We start from the raw sequence: 19,089 nt of genomic DNA, 5'->3' as shown, positions 1-19,089 counted from the left end.
AAGGCAACTGCGCACCCCAATTAGCAGCCAGCCCTTTCTGAGTAAAAATATTTCTGAGGGGCGAGATGAAAGTGGAATAATTTCTGTTCATTAACAGTAGAGCGCTGGGGCGGGTTTCTTTTCACTAAATGGCTGTACCTTGATTTTGAATCTCTCACGATTTAAAACGAGTGGCCACGTAAAAGCGAAACCCAGTGCAAAAATACCCCTCCAGGAATTGCATTCGATAGAGCACACGAGCTGTGCAGTAAAACGCATGCTGACTAGTAAAACGTCGGGGCTGTGCAGAACTCCAAGCTCTCCAGCAGAAAATCTAGCTCTGGGGCACTAATCTCACCGTTTTCCATGCAAAACTTTTCAACTCAAGCCGCGGTGGAGGCCGTAAAAACTTTTTGCTCCCATTTAACCAAGACAGCAGAAAAATCACAGCGTTCTGGGGGGACGGGGAGGTCCGGGGCTGAAAAGATCGTGTCTAAAAGGACTTTACTGCTCTGCCATCTCTTTCCGAATATGACTCCTCTGTGCAAGCGTAAATCTTGCCTTGTGCACACAGAGAGCCAGGGAAGTTTTTCCCTTCGGAGCAGTACGGAGTTTATCAACTGAAAACTGAGCAAATAAATGGCGAAACTTTATTTCTGGCGTGTACTCTATACCTGAAAGACTTATTTTTCCCGTCTTCGTGGAGGCCTATAAATCTTGCTTCGCACCCGCTTTACCTTCCGAAAAACACCCGTGGGTTGGCCACGGCCGAAGAGCCCGGCGAAAGCAGACCCGACACCGGTGCCAGCTGGGGGGGCACAGTCCTGCATCGCCCCCGGCACGGTACAGCCCGGCACAGCCCGGCACAGCCCGGCACAGCCCGGCACAGCCCGGTACAGCCCGGTACAGCCCGGCACAGCCCGGCACAGCCCGGTACAACCCGGCACGGCGCTGCGCGGAGGGGAGCGGGCGCGCCCCGGTGCGCACGGGCGTCCCCACCACGGCGGGAGCCGCCGGGCTCGGTTTCCAGACGGCTGTTAGCAAAGCTCCCCCGGTGCCTCGGCCTTGGCAGCCCTGTCCCCGCTCCGTTACCCCGGGGTAAATCTCCGGCGCCTCCTATTAACTTTCTAATGAGTAGAGAGCCGGGGAAGGGGAGTCAGCAACACGGGCTAAACCCACCCACTCTCCCCCAGGATCCCGACGGGGACCCCGATGACTGATTTATTTACTGTCATTGTTTTACCAGACAATGCTCGCTTCCCGAGAAACTTTGGGAGCCTCGGCTGCATATTGTTTGGAAATATCTTTGAAAATGCCCCATCTGCCCCTCGTTTCAGCCAATCGTAACACCTCTTTGATTCGAACGGGTGAAAGCTCAGATCCTGCCTTTTATTGAAACCAGCGAAGGACCTTGGGAGGGAGGAGGGGGCGGGCGGGGAGGAGAAAAGGGGAGGGGGAGCGGGGCCGGGGGGAGCCGTCGGCCGGCGTTAATCACACGGCCACTTCGGCAAGAGGAGACAGTGCCCGATGCGTGCGGCGCACATGCTTCGGCGGCCGCCATCCCCGCACCTGTGCGGAGCCGAGGGGTGCGGAGCCGGGGACTGCGGAGCCGGGGTTTTCCTTGTCCATCCCTTCGCCCCTGGGCTCTGGGAAGTACGCGGGATGCAGGGCCGGGGCCAGCCGAAGGATGAGGGCTTATCTCCGGCTCGCCGGGGCGGGTCCTGGCTCTGACAGCCGAGTGCAAGGGCAGGGATGCAGCCCGGCTTCTGGGAGGGAAGCCTGGCTGGGAGAGCTGAAAGTGCAGCTCTGCCGCACCGGCTGCGCTCCTCCTGAGCCCTGGGAACATTTTTTAATAAAACGTCTAATAATACGTATGCTCCCACTTCATCTAGAAACACAGCTTTGGTGTGCAGGCTGGTACACGTGAGTGTGAGCAAATGCACATCTCTCCCTCCTGTGAGTGACCCTTCCTGCTACTTAGGAGCTTTCCCTTCTTCACTTTGCCCTTCTTCCCGGTATGCCAGGCTCTGCCTCTAAATACCAGTCGGGTGCAAGTTTTCAGGGCGATCTCTGCGGGAGACGTATTCATTCATCTGAAGTAGCCCCATGCAGTGCCCTCTGCGCTGAAAATAACATAAAATAATAATCGGAGGACTGTGTCTTCAGCACAAACCCGAGCCCAGAGTGCAGCCCACATCCTGGTCCTTATTCCGGCTGCCCCGTGAATCGGGCGTTTGTATGCGCCTATGTGAGTGCTAGTTATTGCGGGTGAACAAAAGTCTCCAGCAGCTCCTGAAGGCGCAACACTGGTGAGAGCAGTGAAAACAGCTCATTGTGGCCTCGCTGGCCACTAGCATGAAGGGCAAACTGTCTGCGGGAGCAAGTCGCCTCGCAGAGCGGCAGGGTGGGTGCATGGGACCCCACGCTGCTCCTTGTGGGTGCCCACAGGCGCACAGAAACACTCATACACACACACACACAGATGCTCCGAGCCGCCGTGCCCACTCCCAGGACACACGCGAGGGATATTTCCCCTGTGGTCGGGCGGCACGGCCATTCGTGTCCCCTCTTGGAGCTGCCCAAAACCATCCCTCGCCAGTGCTCAGCGGGAGGGGTGCATCCCGCAGCCCACCCGGCTTCACCCTGCCCCTCTTCCCCTGCTTAAGGATGCAGTTAAAGAAGCTCCTTACTCTCATTATTATTATTATTATTATTATTATTATTATTATTATTATTATTATTATTATGGAGATGGCTATGGCTAGGGATATTGCTATGGCTATTACTATTACGATTATTATTGCTATTACTATTTCCTTTCTTTTTTGAAAGTGAGAGGTCCCATCACCCGGGCCAGTTAGCGCAGAAACTAGCCGGTACACATACATTCATTTCTCCCCAGGGTGTTGCGATGGGGAAGAGGAGTTTTGGCTCGATTACAGTTGATATTTTCCAAGCTAGCTGCTTTCTCAATACTCCATCCGTGATGGTGTGATCCATCTCACCCTGCCACAGAGAAAAAAAAAAAAAAAAAAAAAAAAAAAACCACCACAAAATTTCTTCACTTTTCACAGCCTTTCGTGTATCATTCCTTCTTGCAGATTAAGCGACCGGCTGCTGAAAAAAAAAATCACAAAGACTGTGAAAGGAATAAAACCTTAAGTCCATAAAGATGAAATGTAACGAGTATGTTGAATACATAACGCTGCTATATAACAGTTTCAATTAGTTGAGTAAGTCCTCTGTAACGTCTTGTAAAGGTGTAAGGACACGTTTACAGTATAAGCAACATAATGTTCTCAACTGTACGAGTTAATTATTTCCAGATTTTTTTTTTTTTAGAAGTGAGTTTCACAAGTAAAGGCTCTGTCCGGGTATAAAACAACTGATGCATTTTTCCAACATTAAACATCTTGAGTTCATAATTAGAAGCGGAGGACAGAGCGGACAGTTAAATAATTGGACTTGGGGATTTTAGAGACAGCTATCTCGAGACCATTCTGAAAGAAGTGAACAGGCTTTTGTCTTTATTGAGCTGCGGTTATGGCGACCGTGACTCCTTAGCTCAGATTTATCTCCGCTAAACACAACAAAACATGAGGCAATAACGCCGCCTGTTCCAGCCCAGATAGGTAACACGGTTATGGGGAGCAAACGGCTGGGAGGGAGAGGAGAGCAGAGATTTTCACTGGCAATCGATAGTGCTATCAAAAAAGAAATTTTGCGGAGATGCCTATTTCTTCTTCAATTCCTCCAAACGCCTTGAAATGACCGCTGTAAAGTCTCGGGAATTTTGTAAGGTCGGTGCACAACCTCAGCTCTCCTCGCCAGCAGCGTTGCCCCTCTCCCCCCCCACCCACAGACGCCCCATCTCTGCCATCCCTCCCACGGGCAGCCGTGGGGACCGCGACACTCCCCGTCACCGGTGGGGCTGGGACAGACCCCCTGAGGAAGATATGGATGCCCTTCTCGGTTTCTTCCTGCCGTGCCTGCGTCGCTGCCCGTCCACTCCTTCTCCTGCTTTTCACGCCATAAAGCTCGCCGGCTTGCGAGTACTTTGTGCCCGAGGAATTGAACTTACCCCCACCCCACAGTGGAACCGAAATCTCAGCCCTTCCCTCTTGAGACTGCGCTGCCTACCTGGAACCTTTTATTTCTAGCCGGCTCCCCAAAACGAGCTGCCCGAGCCCACATCCCTCCTGCCAGATCCCTTTATAATTTACCTAATATTTAATCACAATTTAATTTCCTTCGGAGCGGGTGTAAAGCCTCAGTGGGTCCAACCGGAGATGAAAAGGAATTAGAAAAAGAAGGATGGGATTTCCCACGCTTAGGCCTTTCCTATAACTGAGTCCAGGACCTAAAACTCCGTGCGAAAGGCTTGGCTTTAGCTCCCTGCGCTCCACAGCTTCCAAGCAAAGCAGAAGTCGAGGTGAAGCAGGGATCCATTGGTAAAAATCAACGCAAAAATTAGTTGTCACAGATTGATTGGCAATAAAAAGGCCCACAAATCCCCCTCACTTGTACGTGTTAACCAAAAGTTGTCTGATTTAAAACCAGGTGCTAGCAGTGTAGCAAATAAAGAGTTCCAGATTTCTCTTAAAAGTACTCACATATTTGCTAGGTTTTTTGCTCATGAGGAACCTCGCTCACCTTGGGCTCGCACAGGGCGTCCGCACTGCAATGGGACCAGACAGAAATTCTGTAGAGGATTTTTTTTTTTTTAAAGCAATCAACTACGACATAACTTTTCGGAGGAAGGGCTTCCTAACGAGGAAACAGTCAAACATCCAGAGTCATTAGCCGATAGCGATGGGAAACCTTGGTCATTTTAATTTTTAATTTTTTGAATGTGTATATACATATATACCTATTTATATACACACAATTCCATGCAAAGCTTCTCTAGATTCCTGTATGGATTATACACTAAGGCAGGCAGAGAGGTGCTTAACAGCAAGGAAGGTTTTCCCTATCCTGTCAGACGTCTAAAGGTGAATGACAGAAGTAGAAACCCTGGAGCCATGATTCTTGGGTTTGTTTTTTTTTTTTTTTCCTTCTTTCTCTCTCTCTCTCTCTTTTTTTTTTTTTTTTTTTTTAATAAAGTAACAGGAGCAACGAGTTTCTAATCTCTCTTGGTAAGAGCGTATTTGCGCTTCCAAGGGTGAGAAGACTGGGAACGTCTCTCTGACCTGCGATGGGGATCATATATTGTTCTAAAGTAGAAATGTCAAAGTAAAGTCATTTACCACCTGGACGTCCTTGACTTCGGATGATTAAAGTTTAATCCGAGGTGTGTGCACAGCTTTACCGTGTTATTTAAACACATCAAAGGTCATAAAGGGATTCCAATAGCATGAGTCGAACACCAGAAAGTGTTCTCGGTGGAGAAATCCGTATTTTATCCTAGCCTAAGCTCCAGAACGCTCTTTAAAGAAAAGGGAAAACAAAGAAAAAGAAAATGGGATGGACGGGGGGAAAGGGGATTTAATTTCTAAAGGGGATGCCAGACTTCAAAGCGGCTGGAGGGTCGCACTCGGGGGGGATACACCCGGGCGCGGAGAGCCTTCGCCAACCATTAGCTGTGCAGACATCTAGTGGGAAACCCTCGCCACTGCAGCTCGGCCTCCTCCGCCCCGCAGGCAGGCTCTTACCCCGGCTCCTCGGACGCCCGGCTCCTGTCCTCTCCTCCGGCCGCCTTCTCCCCGCCGAGCCGCCGCAGAGCTGCGCGGAGCCCCGCGGGCGGCCCCCGCTCGCCCCCATTGGAGGCCGCCGATGCCAGCCCGGCCCCTCCCGGGCCCTGCCCCGACGGGACGGGCCCCCCCTCGTCCCCGTCCAACCCCCCCACGGGTCGGGCGCGGCCCGCGGCCCCCCGCGGCCCCCCGCGGCCCCCCGCGGCCGCGACCCCTCTGCCCGCAGCCCGCCGTGCTGCTCTGCCCGCTGCCGCGCTCGCTGTGCCACGGGCGGTGCTGCCGAGGCAGGCAGGGATCTCCCCCTTCCCTCCCTCCTTTCCCCCCTCCCTCTCTCCCCCTGCAGCCGCCGGCTCTCGGCTTCCCCTTGCAGACGGCCGATGGGGATCGATAAGGGGATGGGGACGGGACGGGAGCGCACCCCAGCTCCGAGGATTCCTGAGAGCTTTCCTGCCGCCTCCTGCCTTGCATTTCTACCCGGAGCATGCAGGACAGGACAGGCGGAGGGGGGGTCGCTAAATCACAGCCGTGGGCAGAAATTTGCCTTCGCGGACCCCGCGGGACGGGGGCAGAGGACGGAGAAAGCCGGGAAGGGGAAAGGCAGAGGTCGGCCCGGAGCTGTGAAACTTTTGCTGGCACCTGAGCTGCCCGCCGTGGGGGGCATCCCAGGCTGTCTCCGTCTAACAGGTGGCCTATACTCGGCCGCGAAAGGCGTTTCCAAGCTGCAGTGAGTCCCACTGACACCAAAATTGCTCGCATTTCCCGCAGAGCTGGGTGGGTATTTTCTAAATGTGGTGGTCTTCCCTCCCCGGCCCACCTATCCTATTTTTTTTTTCTTTTTCTTTTTTCTTTCTTTTTTTTTTTTTTTTTTTTTTTTTTCCCAAGGAGCTCGGATCGCCACCATCTTCTTACTTGATACCTAATCACGTAGTGACTGAAATACGGAAGCCCCATCACCTGCCCGAATGATGAGGATGCCGAGGGGTGGAGGCGAGGACATCTCCTCCACCTTGGGAGGACTCACACTTCTGCTCTTCCAGCCCACACATTTGTCTTTGGGTTCCTTTTTTTTCCACGCGGGTTTTTCCCCGTAGCCTGGTTCCTTCGTGAGTTCTGTAAAGGACACATTTTTCTTTCCACCCCATGTATCAGAACCTACTTAAGATCCTAAATACCACCTTCCTCTTTTTCTTCTTCCTCCTCCTCTTCCTCTTCCTCCTCCTCTTATTTCCGCCAGTCGTCAGTCACCTGCAGTCCCCGAAGACTTCCCTGGCTCGCAGGGATGCTCCTCGTCTCAGAAAGCAAAACCATCCCTTTGGGTACCCAGAGAGGGGAAGAGACATCTTGCTACGAGCACGCGGGTTTGAATTATTAGGCTGTAAATTTCGTACCGTGATAAAAGCTTCAGCTGTGTTGTTCAATATTAAAGTTTTTGGCAATCGCATCACTTGTTTTTTTCACTTCCTTTATCCCCCGCCTCAGACCTACATTCCCCTCTCACAGATTTCTGAGAAAATCTTTCATGTTTTGTTTTAATATCGCATATATACGTTTCAGGTTTCTCCGCCGCTATACAAATAAGAATGGACATATGGCAGGAACATTTGATGTTTGCAAACGGGCAGAAGATACTTGCTAACCGATTTCCGCTGTGGAGTTATATGGGATTCTCTTTTTATATATAGGCAACTTTTATGTTAGCTGGGATATTCTTGCTCACAGTTTTTAAGGTTTCGGTCCTGTGGTTATTGTTAAAAAAAAAAAAAAAAAAAAAAAAAAGTACAATCCATCATCCTCCCCTCCTGATAAACGCAACTTCATCGTAATGCTCTCACAAGAGTAGCTGTATGCACAGCGCCTTCTTCCCAGCTGAAGTGGCAAATTATTTTTGGTTGGGTTTTGTTTCTTTTCTTTTCTTTAATTTTATTTTTCCGTGGTCTTGCCATCCTACTGAAGATACCTTATTGATGCGTAATGATAAAAGATGCATACTGATAATAGATGCATAATTAACGTTATTGAAAGCTAATGATGAAATGACGATTACTAGGTTAGATCGGCAGTGTCCGAGCTCCGGGGGAACTTCACCGCAAACTTGTGACCTCCCTTTTAGTGACCCCCGGGGTACTCACAGACGCAGAAACTCTCCCCCCGCAGTCCCCAGCTAAAGTTAATGGGTTCGACTCGCTGCCTCTCCTTTATTTGCCAAATATTTACATCATCCGAAGTGGTGATGACGTGTCTGTTCGTGCCTTCATCACCTCACAGAGGAGTTATTCCTTGTGGGTAACGCTTTGGGAAGGGTTACGGGAGCGAAGCGCCCCCCCGCCACAGGTGGGCTCCCAGGCCGGGGCTGCGGTACGTGCCCCCGGCTCCTGCGGGGCTCTCCCAGCCTTGCAGGGGCAGGAGCCTTCCCCGCACATCTTCTCGTGGGGTTTCAGACCGGGGCCGTGACAGACTTCTCCAGGTCGAGTCCCCGGACCAAGGATTTGTCGAGCAGAGGACACGGGGAACCCATGTTACATCCAGCTGTTTGTTTTTTTTTTCTTTCTTTCTTTCTTCTTTTTTTTTTTTTTTTTTTTTTTTTTTAATTCTTTTTAGGGGGGCGGGTTGGCAGCGGGCTGCGCCAGGAGATGACAGACAGTCCCCACACACTCGGCAAGAGAAATTGCGAAGAAATATGGCTTTGTGAAAGTGGATGACAATTGGTAATTACTGGCAGGCAGCGAGGATCTTCCTCACAATGGGAAGGAAGTGGCTCTGAGCAAGGATACTCGGTCGCTGGCACAACGGCAGTAAAATCTGCAGGAAAGCGGCCTCGGGTTGCGTGCAAGGGGACTGCGGAATTTCTTCCTTTAGGTATCTGTGCTACAAGACCAAGGGGCATGCCTGACTAGCGACTAACCTTTATTGTTTAGCCGCTCGTTATTTCGCATGTCGCAGAGGTTGCTACGAAACCACTCCCTTTTCTCTGTGCCATTATTGGACTAAATATACTTTGGCTCCTGGGACGTCGCGAATTGTCTTCAGAGCGTGGGAACCTTGGCGTGTGCCCTCGGCTCCGCTCCGACCGCTTGGCACCGCCATCCCTCCTTCTCCCCGGGTATCTCCCCGGCTGCTTGTGCTGGGCTCGGCCCCGTCCCTCTTGCCCCGGAGACAATGGGAGAGCCTGGCCCATTGTCTCCAGCTCCGTGCACACCCGCGCGTGGATTTGGGGGCACAAGGTGGCAGTGCCAGGCTGTGGCATCTGGGCAAGGACGGCGATGAAAAGGAGAGCCGGTGCGCCCACCATGAAGTCCCTGCCCCAAATGAGGAGTCCTGGTTAGTGCCCCACGCCGCCCTGCCCAGGTGTGGGCAGCTGGAGCTGGTGGCGTGCGGGGTCAGTAAGGACCGACTCTGCTCCCGCCTTCCCCGAGGAACCACGAGGCTCAAACGCAGAGGTTTAAGTCGATTCCAGAGTAAATAACCTCTTGGAAGTACAGTCAGCTGTCGTGTATTTAAGAATCGGATTCAGCCTTCCACAGGGCCACATATGTAACTGCTTATCTAGAGAAGACATAAAATACAATAAGCTTTGGAAAAATTCATGATTCAGCAAAAATGAAGGGAGTAATATACTCACCCTGAGATGCAAGTTATCAGCTAGTGTGCATTTGGCTGGTGTTATGTTTAAAGGAAAACACTGTATAATTCCTATTTAGAGAATGTGTTCACGGTATGGACGGAAAAACATTAGTTCCATCTAACATGAAGAGTAGCAAACGTCTGTTGTTATTAAAGACAGCACGTAATATATATACCTGAGAAATGTACTCTAGGCGCTAGAAAGCATTTTCTAGACCCCGGTTTTACTAGCTTTTTACCGAATAAAATTTTAACAGAAATGCGTGTGCGTGGTGAAATGTAAAGCTAATTGGAGAACACGGGATCATATCACGGTATCGGGTAACTTTCTGCTGGGAGGTGGCTGACACAGGCAGCACCCACGGCATAAAGCAAGGGCAGTTCAGTGCTGCCGAGGACTCAGCCGAAGCCAGCTGGCTTTTTCTGCCCCGAACCCGCTCGCAGAGCCGTGCAGATGGCGCCTTGCTGCTCGTGGAGCGCTCCCCGAGGGCTGTCCCTATGGGATCCCACCCACGAGGGGAGAAGGCTGTCGCCAAGCACGAAGAGGGATGTGCTTGGGGGTGAGGGAGGGTGATGGGAACCCCATCCCGGGACGGAGGGGTGCCCCAATCCCCTAACTCGATACAAGCACAATGTGCCAAGCAAAAGGCATGGGTGTGGCCGTGCACACAAGCTCACACACACCCCGAAAGGGCTGAGGTGTACACGGCACCCACTGGGGGTGTGGGCTCTTGCTGGCTGCGCGGGTGCACGCCGTGGGAAGACGCCTCCCGTGGGCACCACAGGGCTGCAGGAGGGCGGCCGGCTGGCGGGGCCAGCAGCCCGGCACAGGTGTAGCGGTATAAAAGGCCCAGCCCCGGGTTTGGGGCCGCAGTCCAGCACTCTTCAAGGCCGGCCGGGCTGGCTTGGCAGGGATTTCGGTGGGGCGGGGAGCTCCAGGTGTGTCGGGCAGCCGTGCCCCTGCTGCCTCCCATCCGCACCGGGCTGGCCTAGGCAGAGCTGCCCGGGGAAGGGATAGGGATGGAGATGGAGATGGGGCCCCCGAGGGGAAGGGCAGCCACTTCTGCCCCTTCTTTCAAGCCCTGGGACAATTGCAGAGTTTTGCCAGATGCAGGGTGTTGCATCTGAAGGGTTGTTTTTCCCTCCGCAGAGAAGATCCCCACCCGTGCTGGGGTAACTTCCACTGAGGGTGTCCTGAGAAGGTAAATCTCTGCTCCTGCCAGGGTGTGTGAGCCCCCGGCCCTTGAAGGGTATTTCTTAAGATAGCCGTGATTATAGCCCCACGTATGTACAGTCTCATCTGAGCAAAGGACTGGAAAAGTGAGGAAAAAGAGCTGTTAGACAGACCCAGACATTAGAGATAAACTGCCTCCATCAAGTCAACATTTTAATCGCTAAAACCACTTCTGAAAAGGCAACCAAAAAAAAAAAACTCTTGGAGAATGTACTCAAACAGCTGTCTTCCAGTAAAGGCAAACATGTCCAATATTTCCTGTATGACTTTTTTTCTCCCTTTTCTTTCTTTCTCTAGATACTGCGCCCAGTTGCCTTTAGCACTACAAGCCTCGCTGTTTCCCCTAGGTGAAGATACGGCTTTGGCGTCTGCATCCAAAAAAATAAATAAATATAAAGACCCTGCAACTTCTCCAGGAGACAGCAGCGTCCACTGCTGCCACTGAGCCCTCCTAAAGGGACGCTGTGTACATGTCACGCTAGTACAGGAATGCTATGGTGAGAAAGGCTTTGTGGAAATGCTTTCTCCCGCATTGTTAGGGAAAGGGCGACTTCAGCTTCCCTCCGACAGCCTTTCAGAGGGAAATAAAAACGGCGCAAAGTGGGCCTGAAGCTCAGGAAGAACTTTTTTTTTTTTTTTTTTTTTTTTTTTTTTTTTTTTGTAATGAAAAAGGTGGAGGGATAAGTTTAATTGTAATCAGGCTGCAACAATACACCATGTGATCATGTGGTAGCAATTATTACAAGCTCCCAGCAGAAATAGAGAGAGGATATGCCATTGCAGCTCACTGTAGCCTGGGTTTATTTTCTTTTTCAAAAAATATGACCCACTGATATATCTATCAGGCGAAAAATGATTTTACCCTCCAAACGCTAAATCCTGAAAACCGGAGGATAGCCCAACAGTATCAAGAAAGATTAACTCGACTATCGTTGTATTATCCATTGCTACTACCCGGCCGTACTAGAAAGTTTTTAACTGGAAGATGTATCTGACCTGATAAAAACTGCTGAAGTGGGTATCTACTCAGACAGCCTGGCCTCCTCGCTTATCAGAATTTGCTAAGACTAAAATAAAAATGTTCTCGGGTTCATTTGTGCGAACCGGGATAGCTGATTGCGAAGGAATCCGTCTGTTTGCATGGCAAGGCAAAATTAATTGAAATTGTAGGTGGGATTTATCACTGCATTCAAGCAGTCTGCGGCTGACAGAGAGCCTGCAAGGGCTTCTGTTCATCGGTGCATTTACACGACAGTTTAAGAGAAAGATTTTTTGCTGATTACCAACATGTAACGACAGATTTCTTGTACTTTCAGCCGCCAAATACAAACAGAAAATAATCTCATCCCCCCTTGAAATACGCTAGTGAAAATATTACAAAAAATAAAGTAAAATAAACAAAACAAACCTAGAAAAGAGACCTTGTCGGTGAGACAGAAATCAGGATCATTCCCATTTTCACTTTAAGCACTTGAAATACCTCCTGCGTGTTTTCTAGAAATGAAACAAGAAAAATAATACAGAGAGGAGTGATCTGAGAACTCCCTCCACAAAAATTACTCTGTGTCCCACACTTCGGGACACAATTCCATTATTTTCGAGCACACCTTACTTATAGGAGGTGGCAACTGGAAAGTTTGGGTAGACTGAAGTAGGTAGGTCCGTACCTACTGTGCGGCTGAGGGTTTTTGTGACGCTTTTTATACCTAGCAGAAATGTGGGATTAAGTTTTTCGCAAATCTTCCCGGCGTTTTCCCTTTCTGCATTTCCTTTTACGAATTCTTCTTATTTTGCAATTATCTCGGACCCCCCCAGCACGCAGTGGGAGGGAGAGAGTTAAGATGTCCTGCGAACCCTGCTCGTAAAGCTGCTCAGTTCCATTAGAAACACATGAATATCCTGAAATACAAAGTGTCTTTAAAACGGACTCAGGAATGTTTATCTCAAACCTTGATGCTTTAGAAATTATGGACGAAACCAGCGGTGACAGTTCGCGTCCAAATTAACCTTCTGGCAGGTAAATTTCATTTGCTCATGAAAATCAAATTCGATTAAGGATCTCGCTCCTGCTATCATTTTACTCCTGCATCTTCCAAAAACTTCTGGACTCTGAAGGACGGAGAATAATATTAGTAACTAAGATCCTCTATCCTCTCTATTATCAGCGAAGATCTTTTAGCGGGTTTAGAGGGATTTAACTCTGCGACAAACACATATTTTCAGCAGTCAGTCACAATTTTTTTCTTAATGCTCATTAATTAGCTCTAAACAATGGAGGGAAAAGTAAGAGTGGATTTCCTCTGACTACGCATTTTCTTCTGTATTCGTACGATTTTGATTATCCTACAAGAAATTAAAGCTCCTCTCAGTGGGGCACTCCTGTAGCAGGAACGTGTGTGTTATCACACAAAGGGCTGCTTTTTAAGAAAGCTGTCTAGATAATCTGTGCCGACAAACTCGATTTTTGCAAAACCTGACATTAAGCCGAACGTACTTTTTGGTAGCGTAAGCAAAGAGAAGTTGTAAGGCCTCTTCAGAAAAATGAATGGCCATATTCCTGTTACGTAGGGAGATTTACAAATCGTTTATATTTTCCCGTTTAAGGCCAAAATCCTGCGGTTCTCCCTGTGGCAAGGCTATCTTTGGCTTCGTGGCTCCAGGAGCACAAAGTGCCTTGTAAGGGACAAATTCTGCCCTTGCTTACACCTGCGAGGTGGGTCACCACTCGCAGTGCAGCCAAGGGACGAATATGCCACTAAAGCACATCGCAATATCTCACATGGGCACTGTGGTGAATCTGAAAACCAGTTTAAAACCGTCTGGCTCTGAAAGGATTCTGCACCTTTTAAAATCCTCCTGCGGATCACGGTTGTTCATCCTCTTGCTCCCTGAGGAATTAATACTCATTTTAGGGGAAACGACTTAACAGACGTATTTCTCTCCGAGAAGCTTTACAGGCTATGTAAATACAGAGTGGTTCGGGGGGTTGCGTGAAAACTCCTGGAAAATGCTGGCGCTCTATCTTCGTTCTGTATTTGCTGTATCTTAACCTTACTTCACATGAAAGGGGGCAAAAAAGAAGAAAATCCTACTGGGCTTTCTGTTGCATAAATGGAAGCCTTCGATTACCAAGTTAATTTCCCAAAATTAAGTCTTTGTAGACAATGGCCAAATCCAATCGGTGGGTTCAAGTAAACTCTTCCTTAGTTTTGGTAGATTTAGCTAGCACATCTCCAAGCTTGCTTTGCGAAAAATAAAAGCTCTTCAAGAATTGGTAGAGAATGATGTATGTTCAAGGCGGGGGGGATAGGCTCAAGCATATTTTTATCCCTGGTGTTCATTACAGGGTCCATGATTTTCGAAGAACATCTGTTCTGCCCGATGCCTTCAGCCCTCCCGGTTCCTTTCTGATATTTAATGGCAGATACCCATTAAGGCGGGAAGGAATTATAGCCTCATAGATGGGGAATGAATTTTTTTTTTTTATTTTAGGAAAAAAAAAATCAATTTGACGAGGCTTTTCTCCTCTATCGGTGTCAATAATTTATTAAAAGTCAGTCCTGACAAAATTCGGGAAGGAAAACAAACGCATCAACTCTCTTATCCGATAATAACTTCTTTTTTGGGGCTGCACACGCACCCTGCAGATGCCATTTTGACTATTTTGAGAAAACGGTACCATTACAGGACTCCCACCCACGTCACAGCAAACAAGGGAAGGGTAGAGCTGCATCACCGCCCTTATCAGCACCGAGAAGCATGGCCCTCTTCCCTAACGAGAAATAGAGGGAGAGATACGTGTAAGAGAGAAAAGAGATCTCTTTAATCTGATCTCCCTTCTCCCTTTTGCACACAGAGCTGGAGCAAATCCAAGTGGGTAAACACAACAAAAAAACAACCACCAAAACTCAGCAGACCGGATGCCCCCCCCTCTCCGCTCTTCCCCCCCCCCCCCCCCCTCCACTCCACCACTTGTACAGTTTGCACCGGGTCTCCGAGCGGCAGTTTCACATGGCTTCTCCCTCCCTATGGAAAGAGGCTGGAAAAGTCGGGGCAGATAAGCGAGAACCGGAGCTCCGCTGCTGCGAGAGAGGAGAATTAGTTCGGCTAGGGGGGCGGGCTGGGGGGGGGGAGGCGAGCTGGAGAGATTGCAGCTCTCACGGCCACCCGATTTAACAAATCAGACAGATCTCCGGGCTGTGAATGACAGTTCTCACATTGGCTAGACTGCAACTTTCAACTTGACCTTGGCCTCTAGCCGCGTCTAACCCGTATGTAAAACAGCGCTGCCCCATAGAGCAGCCTCCCCTTCCCCCTTCTCCCCCCCGCCCCGCTGCAGGGCGATTTTGAGAAGCAGCTCCAGAAAGCAGGGAAAAACAAACCGGCCCGATTCGTGCCAGTCAAGCACAACGTTTGGCCGGGGGAATCCACAGGTTTCAAAACTGGAGCCTGGAAGAAAGGGAAAAATATGCGGGGAATAAATATTTGCTTTTGGCCATGAGGAAGAATGCGGAAAGGAGTACGCTAAGGCAAAATGGGAACCGTTTATTGGCTACAATGAAGGAAAAAATGGGGCTAAAACATTGCCAGATTAGCGGGGGGAATGACAGCGACTCCAGGTATCCCAGCCCATCTCACGTAAAAATCGCCTGGAAAAATAGATGGTCGCCTCTTTCTCAGGGCTGGCAGATCTGCCGGCTGCGATAGGCAAGGAAAAGGCTGCTCGGTAACAATGTACGTCCCGGGACTACTCTGCGCTCGTAGCAATGCGGGCAAAACAATGCTACAACGTCAATGGGAAGCACAATAGTCTAATAAATACGCCGAGCTGTCAGGCACAAAACAAAGCAACATGCAACTGCAAAAATTAGTTTTCAGTATGGCAGCATTTGGGGATGTTTTGCCCGCACACTTTAGGGCTGAGAGCTGTTAACGATGAGACGAACGCTTCTTTGGGTCAAGTTTATTGAGAGCTCCGTGGCAGAGCACTGCGGGTTCAAGGTTGGGCGCAAATAGCTGAAAGCTGGGGGGAAACGCATCCGAGCCGGTGGGAGGTGCGGTGGATATTAAAAGTGGGGGTCATTTCGCCTCATGAAAAATATCAGCGTTTGCCGTGAAAAAGAGAAGGCGATTTCCTTTTTTCTTTCTTTTTTTTTTTTTTTTCCTTGTCTTCGCTCGCATAGAAGAATGACCTTAAAAAAAAAGTAAGCAGCCCATAAACCATTTTTTCCCAGCACAAAAAGGCGCCGTGGGTCCGTCCGCACGCTATACAAGCCGACGTGCTATTTTACGGCCAAAGAAGATGCAAGCCGAACTGTAGGCCCCGGCTTTTATTATTATGATTACAGTAACAAATACTAGAGCAGAGTTACGGCGGAGATCCAGTTAACCCTCCCGCTGCCCGAGTCCGGCCTGAAACGAATCAGTAAACAGAGTGAATCTGGATTTCCTGCTCCGCTCCTCTTATCTGGCTGCCGAGGCTTTGTGGCGAGAGAAGCGAGCCGGCTCTTGGGCTTTCGACGGGCAGGAAGGAAGGCGGAAAACACCCAGGAAGGCCCCCGGGACACCCCGCTTCGGGAGCCTCAGTGGGGGGCCGGAGGGGTGGGGGGGTCCCCGCGGGGTCCCCACGGTACCTGGGCGGGGAGAGGCGAGGGGCGACGTGGGGACAGAGGGACGGGGGGACTGGGGGCGGCCCTCCCAGAGGCCGGAGGGGGCCGCTGGGGCTCCCGCTGCTCCCGGGGTGGGGAGGGGGCAAGGATGTGGCTCGGGGAGGGGGGGAAGAGGCCGGGGTGCCGGGGGGAGCCGCGCACCTCGGGGAGCGCGCCGCGGCAACAACAGGGCCGAAACGCTCACGCCTCGGTGGCGAGGGGAGGAGGGAGGGAAGGAGGCAGGGAGGAAGGAGGGAGGAAGGAGGGAGGAAGAAGGGCAGGCCCCCCCGCCCCCCCCCACCCACCCCCGCGGCGCCCGTGCCCCGCGCGGCGGCGGCCGGGCCGCGCCGTGCCCGCGCCCGTGCCCGCGCCCCCGGGCCGGGAGCCGTCCCCGCGCGGTTGTGGCATTATTTAATTATCTCCGCTTTATTCCTTCCGATGTTTATCAGCTGCTTTGCATATCACGTGGGGGCGGGCGGCCCAATGAGGGCCCGCCTGGCGCGACACTGGCGCGTCAGCCTTGGTCAAGTCCCGGAGATTTAGTATCTCTTTTTTCAGTCTTTGGGGCTTTTAAAAAAGAGCCACTAGTCTCAATGCGGAGCGGGCTATGACAGCCTCCGTGCTCCTCCACCCCCGCTGGATCGAGCCCGTCATGTTCCTCTACGACAACAGCCTGGATGAGATCAATAAGAACATGGACGGGTTTCACGCCGGCAGCAACTTCGCGGCGGCGGCGGCGGCCAACCCCTGCCGCAACCTGATGGCTCACCCCGCGCCCCTGGCCGCCCCCAGCGCCGCCGCCTACACGTCGAGCGAGGCCCCCGCCGCCGGCATGGCCGAGCCCGCTGTCAAGCAGTGCAGCCCCTGCTCGGCCGCCGTGCAGAGCTCCTCCGGCGCCGCGCTGCCCTACGGCTACTTCGGCAGCGGCTACTACCCGTGCCGCATGACCCACCACAACGCCATCAAGTCCTGCGCCCAGCCCGCCTCCACCTTCGCCGACAAGTACATGGACACGTCGGTCTCCGGCGAGGAGTTCACGTCGCGGGCCAAGGAGTTCGCTTTCTACCAGGGCTACGCCGCCGGGCCCTACCAGCCGGTGCCCGGCTACCTGGATATGCCCGTGGTGCCCACCATCGGCGGCCCCGGCGAGCCGCGGCACGACCCCCTCCTCCCCATGGACAGCTACCAGCCCTGGGCCATCACCAACGGGTGGAACGGGCAAGTGTACTGCCCCAAGGAGCAGAGCCAGCCGCCTCACCTCTGGAAGTCCACCCTCCCGGGTAATAATACACCTGCATGGCTCCCCGGCTCCCCCCCCCCCTCCTCGCTCGCCCCTCGCCCCGCTCCCCCCGGGCTCCCCCCGGGCCGCGCCGTCCCCGCCCCGCCCGCGCTCCCCGGCCCCAGCCCGCCCCGGCGCCGCGGGGATGGCACCGGTGCCGCCCCCTCCCCGGCGCCCGGCGCATCCCGCCCGAGGCTCCGGGAGAGGAAACAGCTGAGAAGGGCGCTGGGAGGGAGCAGGGCTCCGCGCCCGGCCACCAGGTGCCACAAGCTCCGCAGCGGGGTGGGAGGGGGGGGAGCGGTGGCAGCTCCGCGGAACTCCCGCTGGAGTCGTGGGTGTCCCCTCCGGGGGGCTCCGAGGGGCTCCGCGGCTTCGCTTTGCCCGGCTGGAAGGAAAAACACCCGCAGCGGAGAGGCGAGGGGAGCCCCGGGTGCGGGGCGGTGCTGCGTGAGCGGAGCTCCGGGCGGGCGAGGAGCGGGGCGAGGAGCGGGGCTCTCCCCCCTGCGCCGCTCCAAGATGTCCCGGGAGGTCCCCGTAACGCTCTCCTAACGCTTTCGTGCACGGTTTTTCTGTTCCAGACGTCGTTTCGCATCCCTCCGATGCGAACTCGTACAGGCGGGGGAGGAAGAAGCGAGTGCCTTACACAAAGGTTCAGTTAAAAGAACTCGAAAGGGAATACGCTACAAATAAATTCATAACCAAAGACAAACGGCGGAGGATATCGGCGACCACGAATCTGTCAGAGAGACAGGTCACAATCTGGTTCCAGAACAGAAGGGTCAAAGAGAAAAAAGTCATCAACAAATTGAAGACGACCAGTTAATGGATTAAAAATGGAGAAGCAGCAGCTCGAAAGTTTCAGAACTTTTTTTTTTTGTTGTTCAGATTAAAGTAATTATTAATAATAATTAAAAAAAGAAAAGACAATGAACCTCTTCTTTCAGAACAAGAGATCTGTATCCTTGGAATTATAGCATTTTTTAAAATATTGCTGTAGCAAATGGTTAAAACTGACAGTTCTCCTGAAATCCCAAGCAGACAGTGTAACTGACAAACTGTAAAGCCCACATGCCCAGCCCCGAGAGATACACTTTCAATTAAGACACACAGTTTTCTGAGAAACTTGTAAGTACTTCTATGACCTTACTATTTCAGAACACTCTTCGTGGCCACGATGTGAGAGCTGGTTGACGTGAGGAGGTCGATGTGTACACATAAGCTTGTTTTCTTCCATTGCAATCCAAACTGTATGTTGAATGACTGCTCAGGTAAACCATAGTGAAAAAAAAAAAAAATGTACAATTACTGTATGTTTTTAAGCAATGCATTTAATGTAAAAAAAAAAAAAAAAAAAAAAAAAAAGTAATAATAAACCTCGAAGGTACTGAATAAGGATTTCAGAGACATCAGTAATGAAGGAAGCTCTGTGGAGGATCTATCCTGATAGCAAATTAGAAACATCGCAAACTATTGGGGATAGAAGGGAAAATATTTGCTTGGAGATATCTGTTGGTTTTAATTTTTATTTTCAAAAGATGATTTCTTGTCATCTTTTTTTTTTTTTTTTTTTTTTCTCCTGCAGACCGTACAATAGATACTTTTTAAAGGACTCTGCCTATTTTAAACCTCAAACTA

The 19,089-nt window shown here is 51.4% G+C and overlaps 1 protein-coding gene and 2 long non-coding RNA genes across 3 annotated transcripts; 2 read left to right on the top strand and 1 right to left on the bottom strand.

Moving 5' to 3' along the window:
* Window positions 1-2,665: 2,665 nt before the first annotated feature.
* LOC311431024 lies at window positions 2,666-5,694 on the bottom strand. Its single transcript, XR_014689195.1, has 3 exons — window positions 5,634-5,694; window positions 4,593-4,657; window positions 2,666-2,985 (listed from the first exon to the last, which is right to left on the bottom strand). It is a non-coding gene; the product is annotated as an uncharacterized lncRNA (long non-coding RNA).
* Window positions 5,695-6,200: 506 nt separating this feature from the next.
* On the top strand, window positions 6,201-7,113 carry LOC311431025. The gene is made up of 2 exons (XR_014689196.1): window positions 6,201-6,443; window positions 6,555-7,113. It is a non-coding gene; the product is annotated as an uncharacterized lncRNA (long non-coding RNA).
* Window positions 7,114-16,677: 9,564 nt separating this feature from the next.
* HOXA13 (homeobox A13) lies at window positions 16,678-18,827 on the top strand. The gene is made up of 2 exons (XM_084507666.1): window positions 16,678-17,455; window positions 18,033-18,827. The coding sequence occupies exons 1-2, from the start codon at window positions 16,783-16,785 to the stop codon at window positions 18,275-18,277; spliced, it is 918 nt and encodes a 305-aa protein (XP_084363792.1). The 5' UTR covers window positions 16,678-16,782; the 3' UTR covers window positions 18,278-18,827.
* The last annotated feature ends 262 nt before the right edge of the window (window positions 18,828-19,089 follow it).

Source organism: Aythya ferina (assembly GCF_964211825.1).
Source record: "Aythya ferina genome assembly, chromosome: 2".
NCBI classification, from domain to species: Eukaryota; Metazoa; Chordata; class Aves; order Anseriformes; family Anatidae; genus Aythya; species Aythya ferina.
The sequence above is the reverse complement of the archived record's forward strand: the minus strand, read 5'-3'. Positions and strand labels throughout refer to the sequence as shown.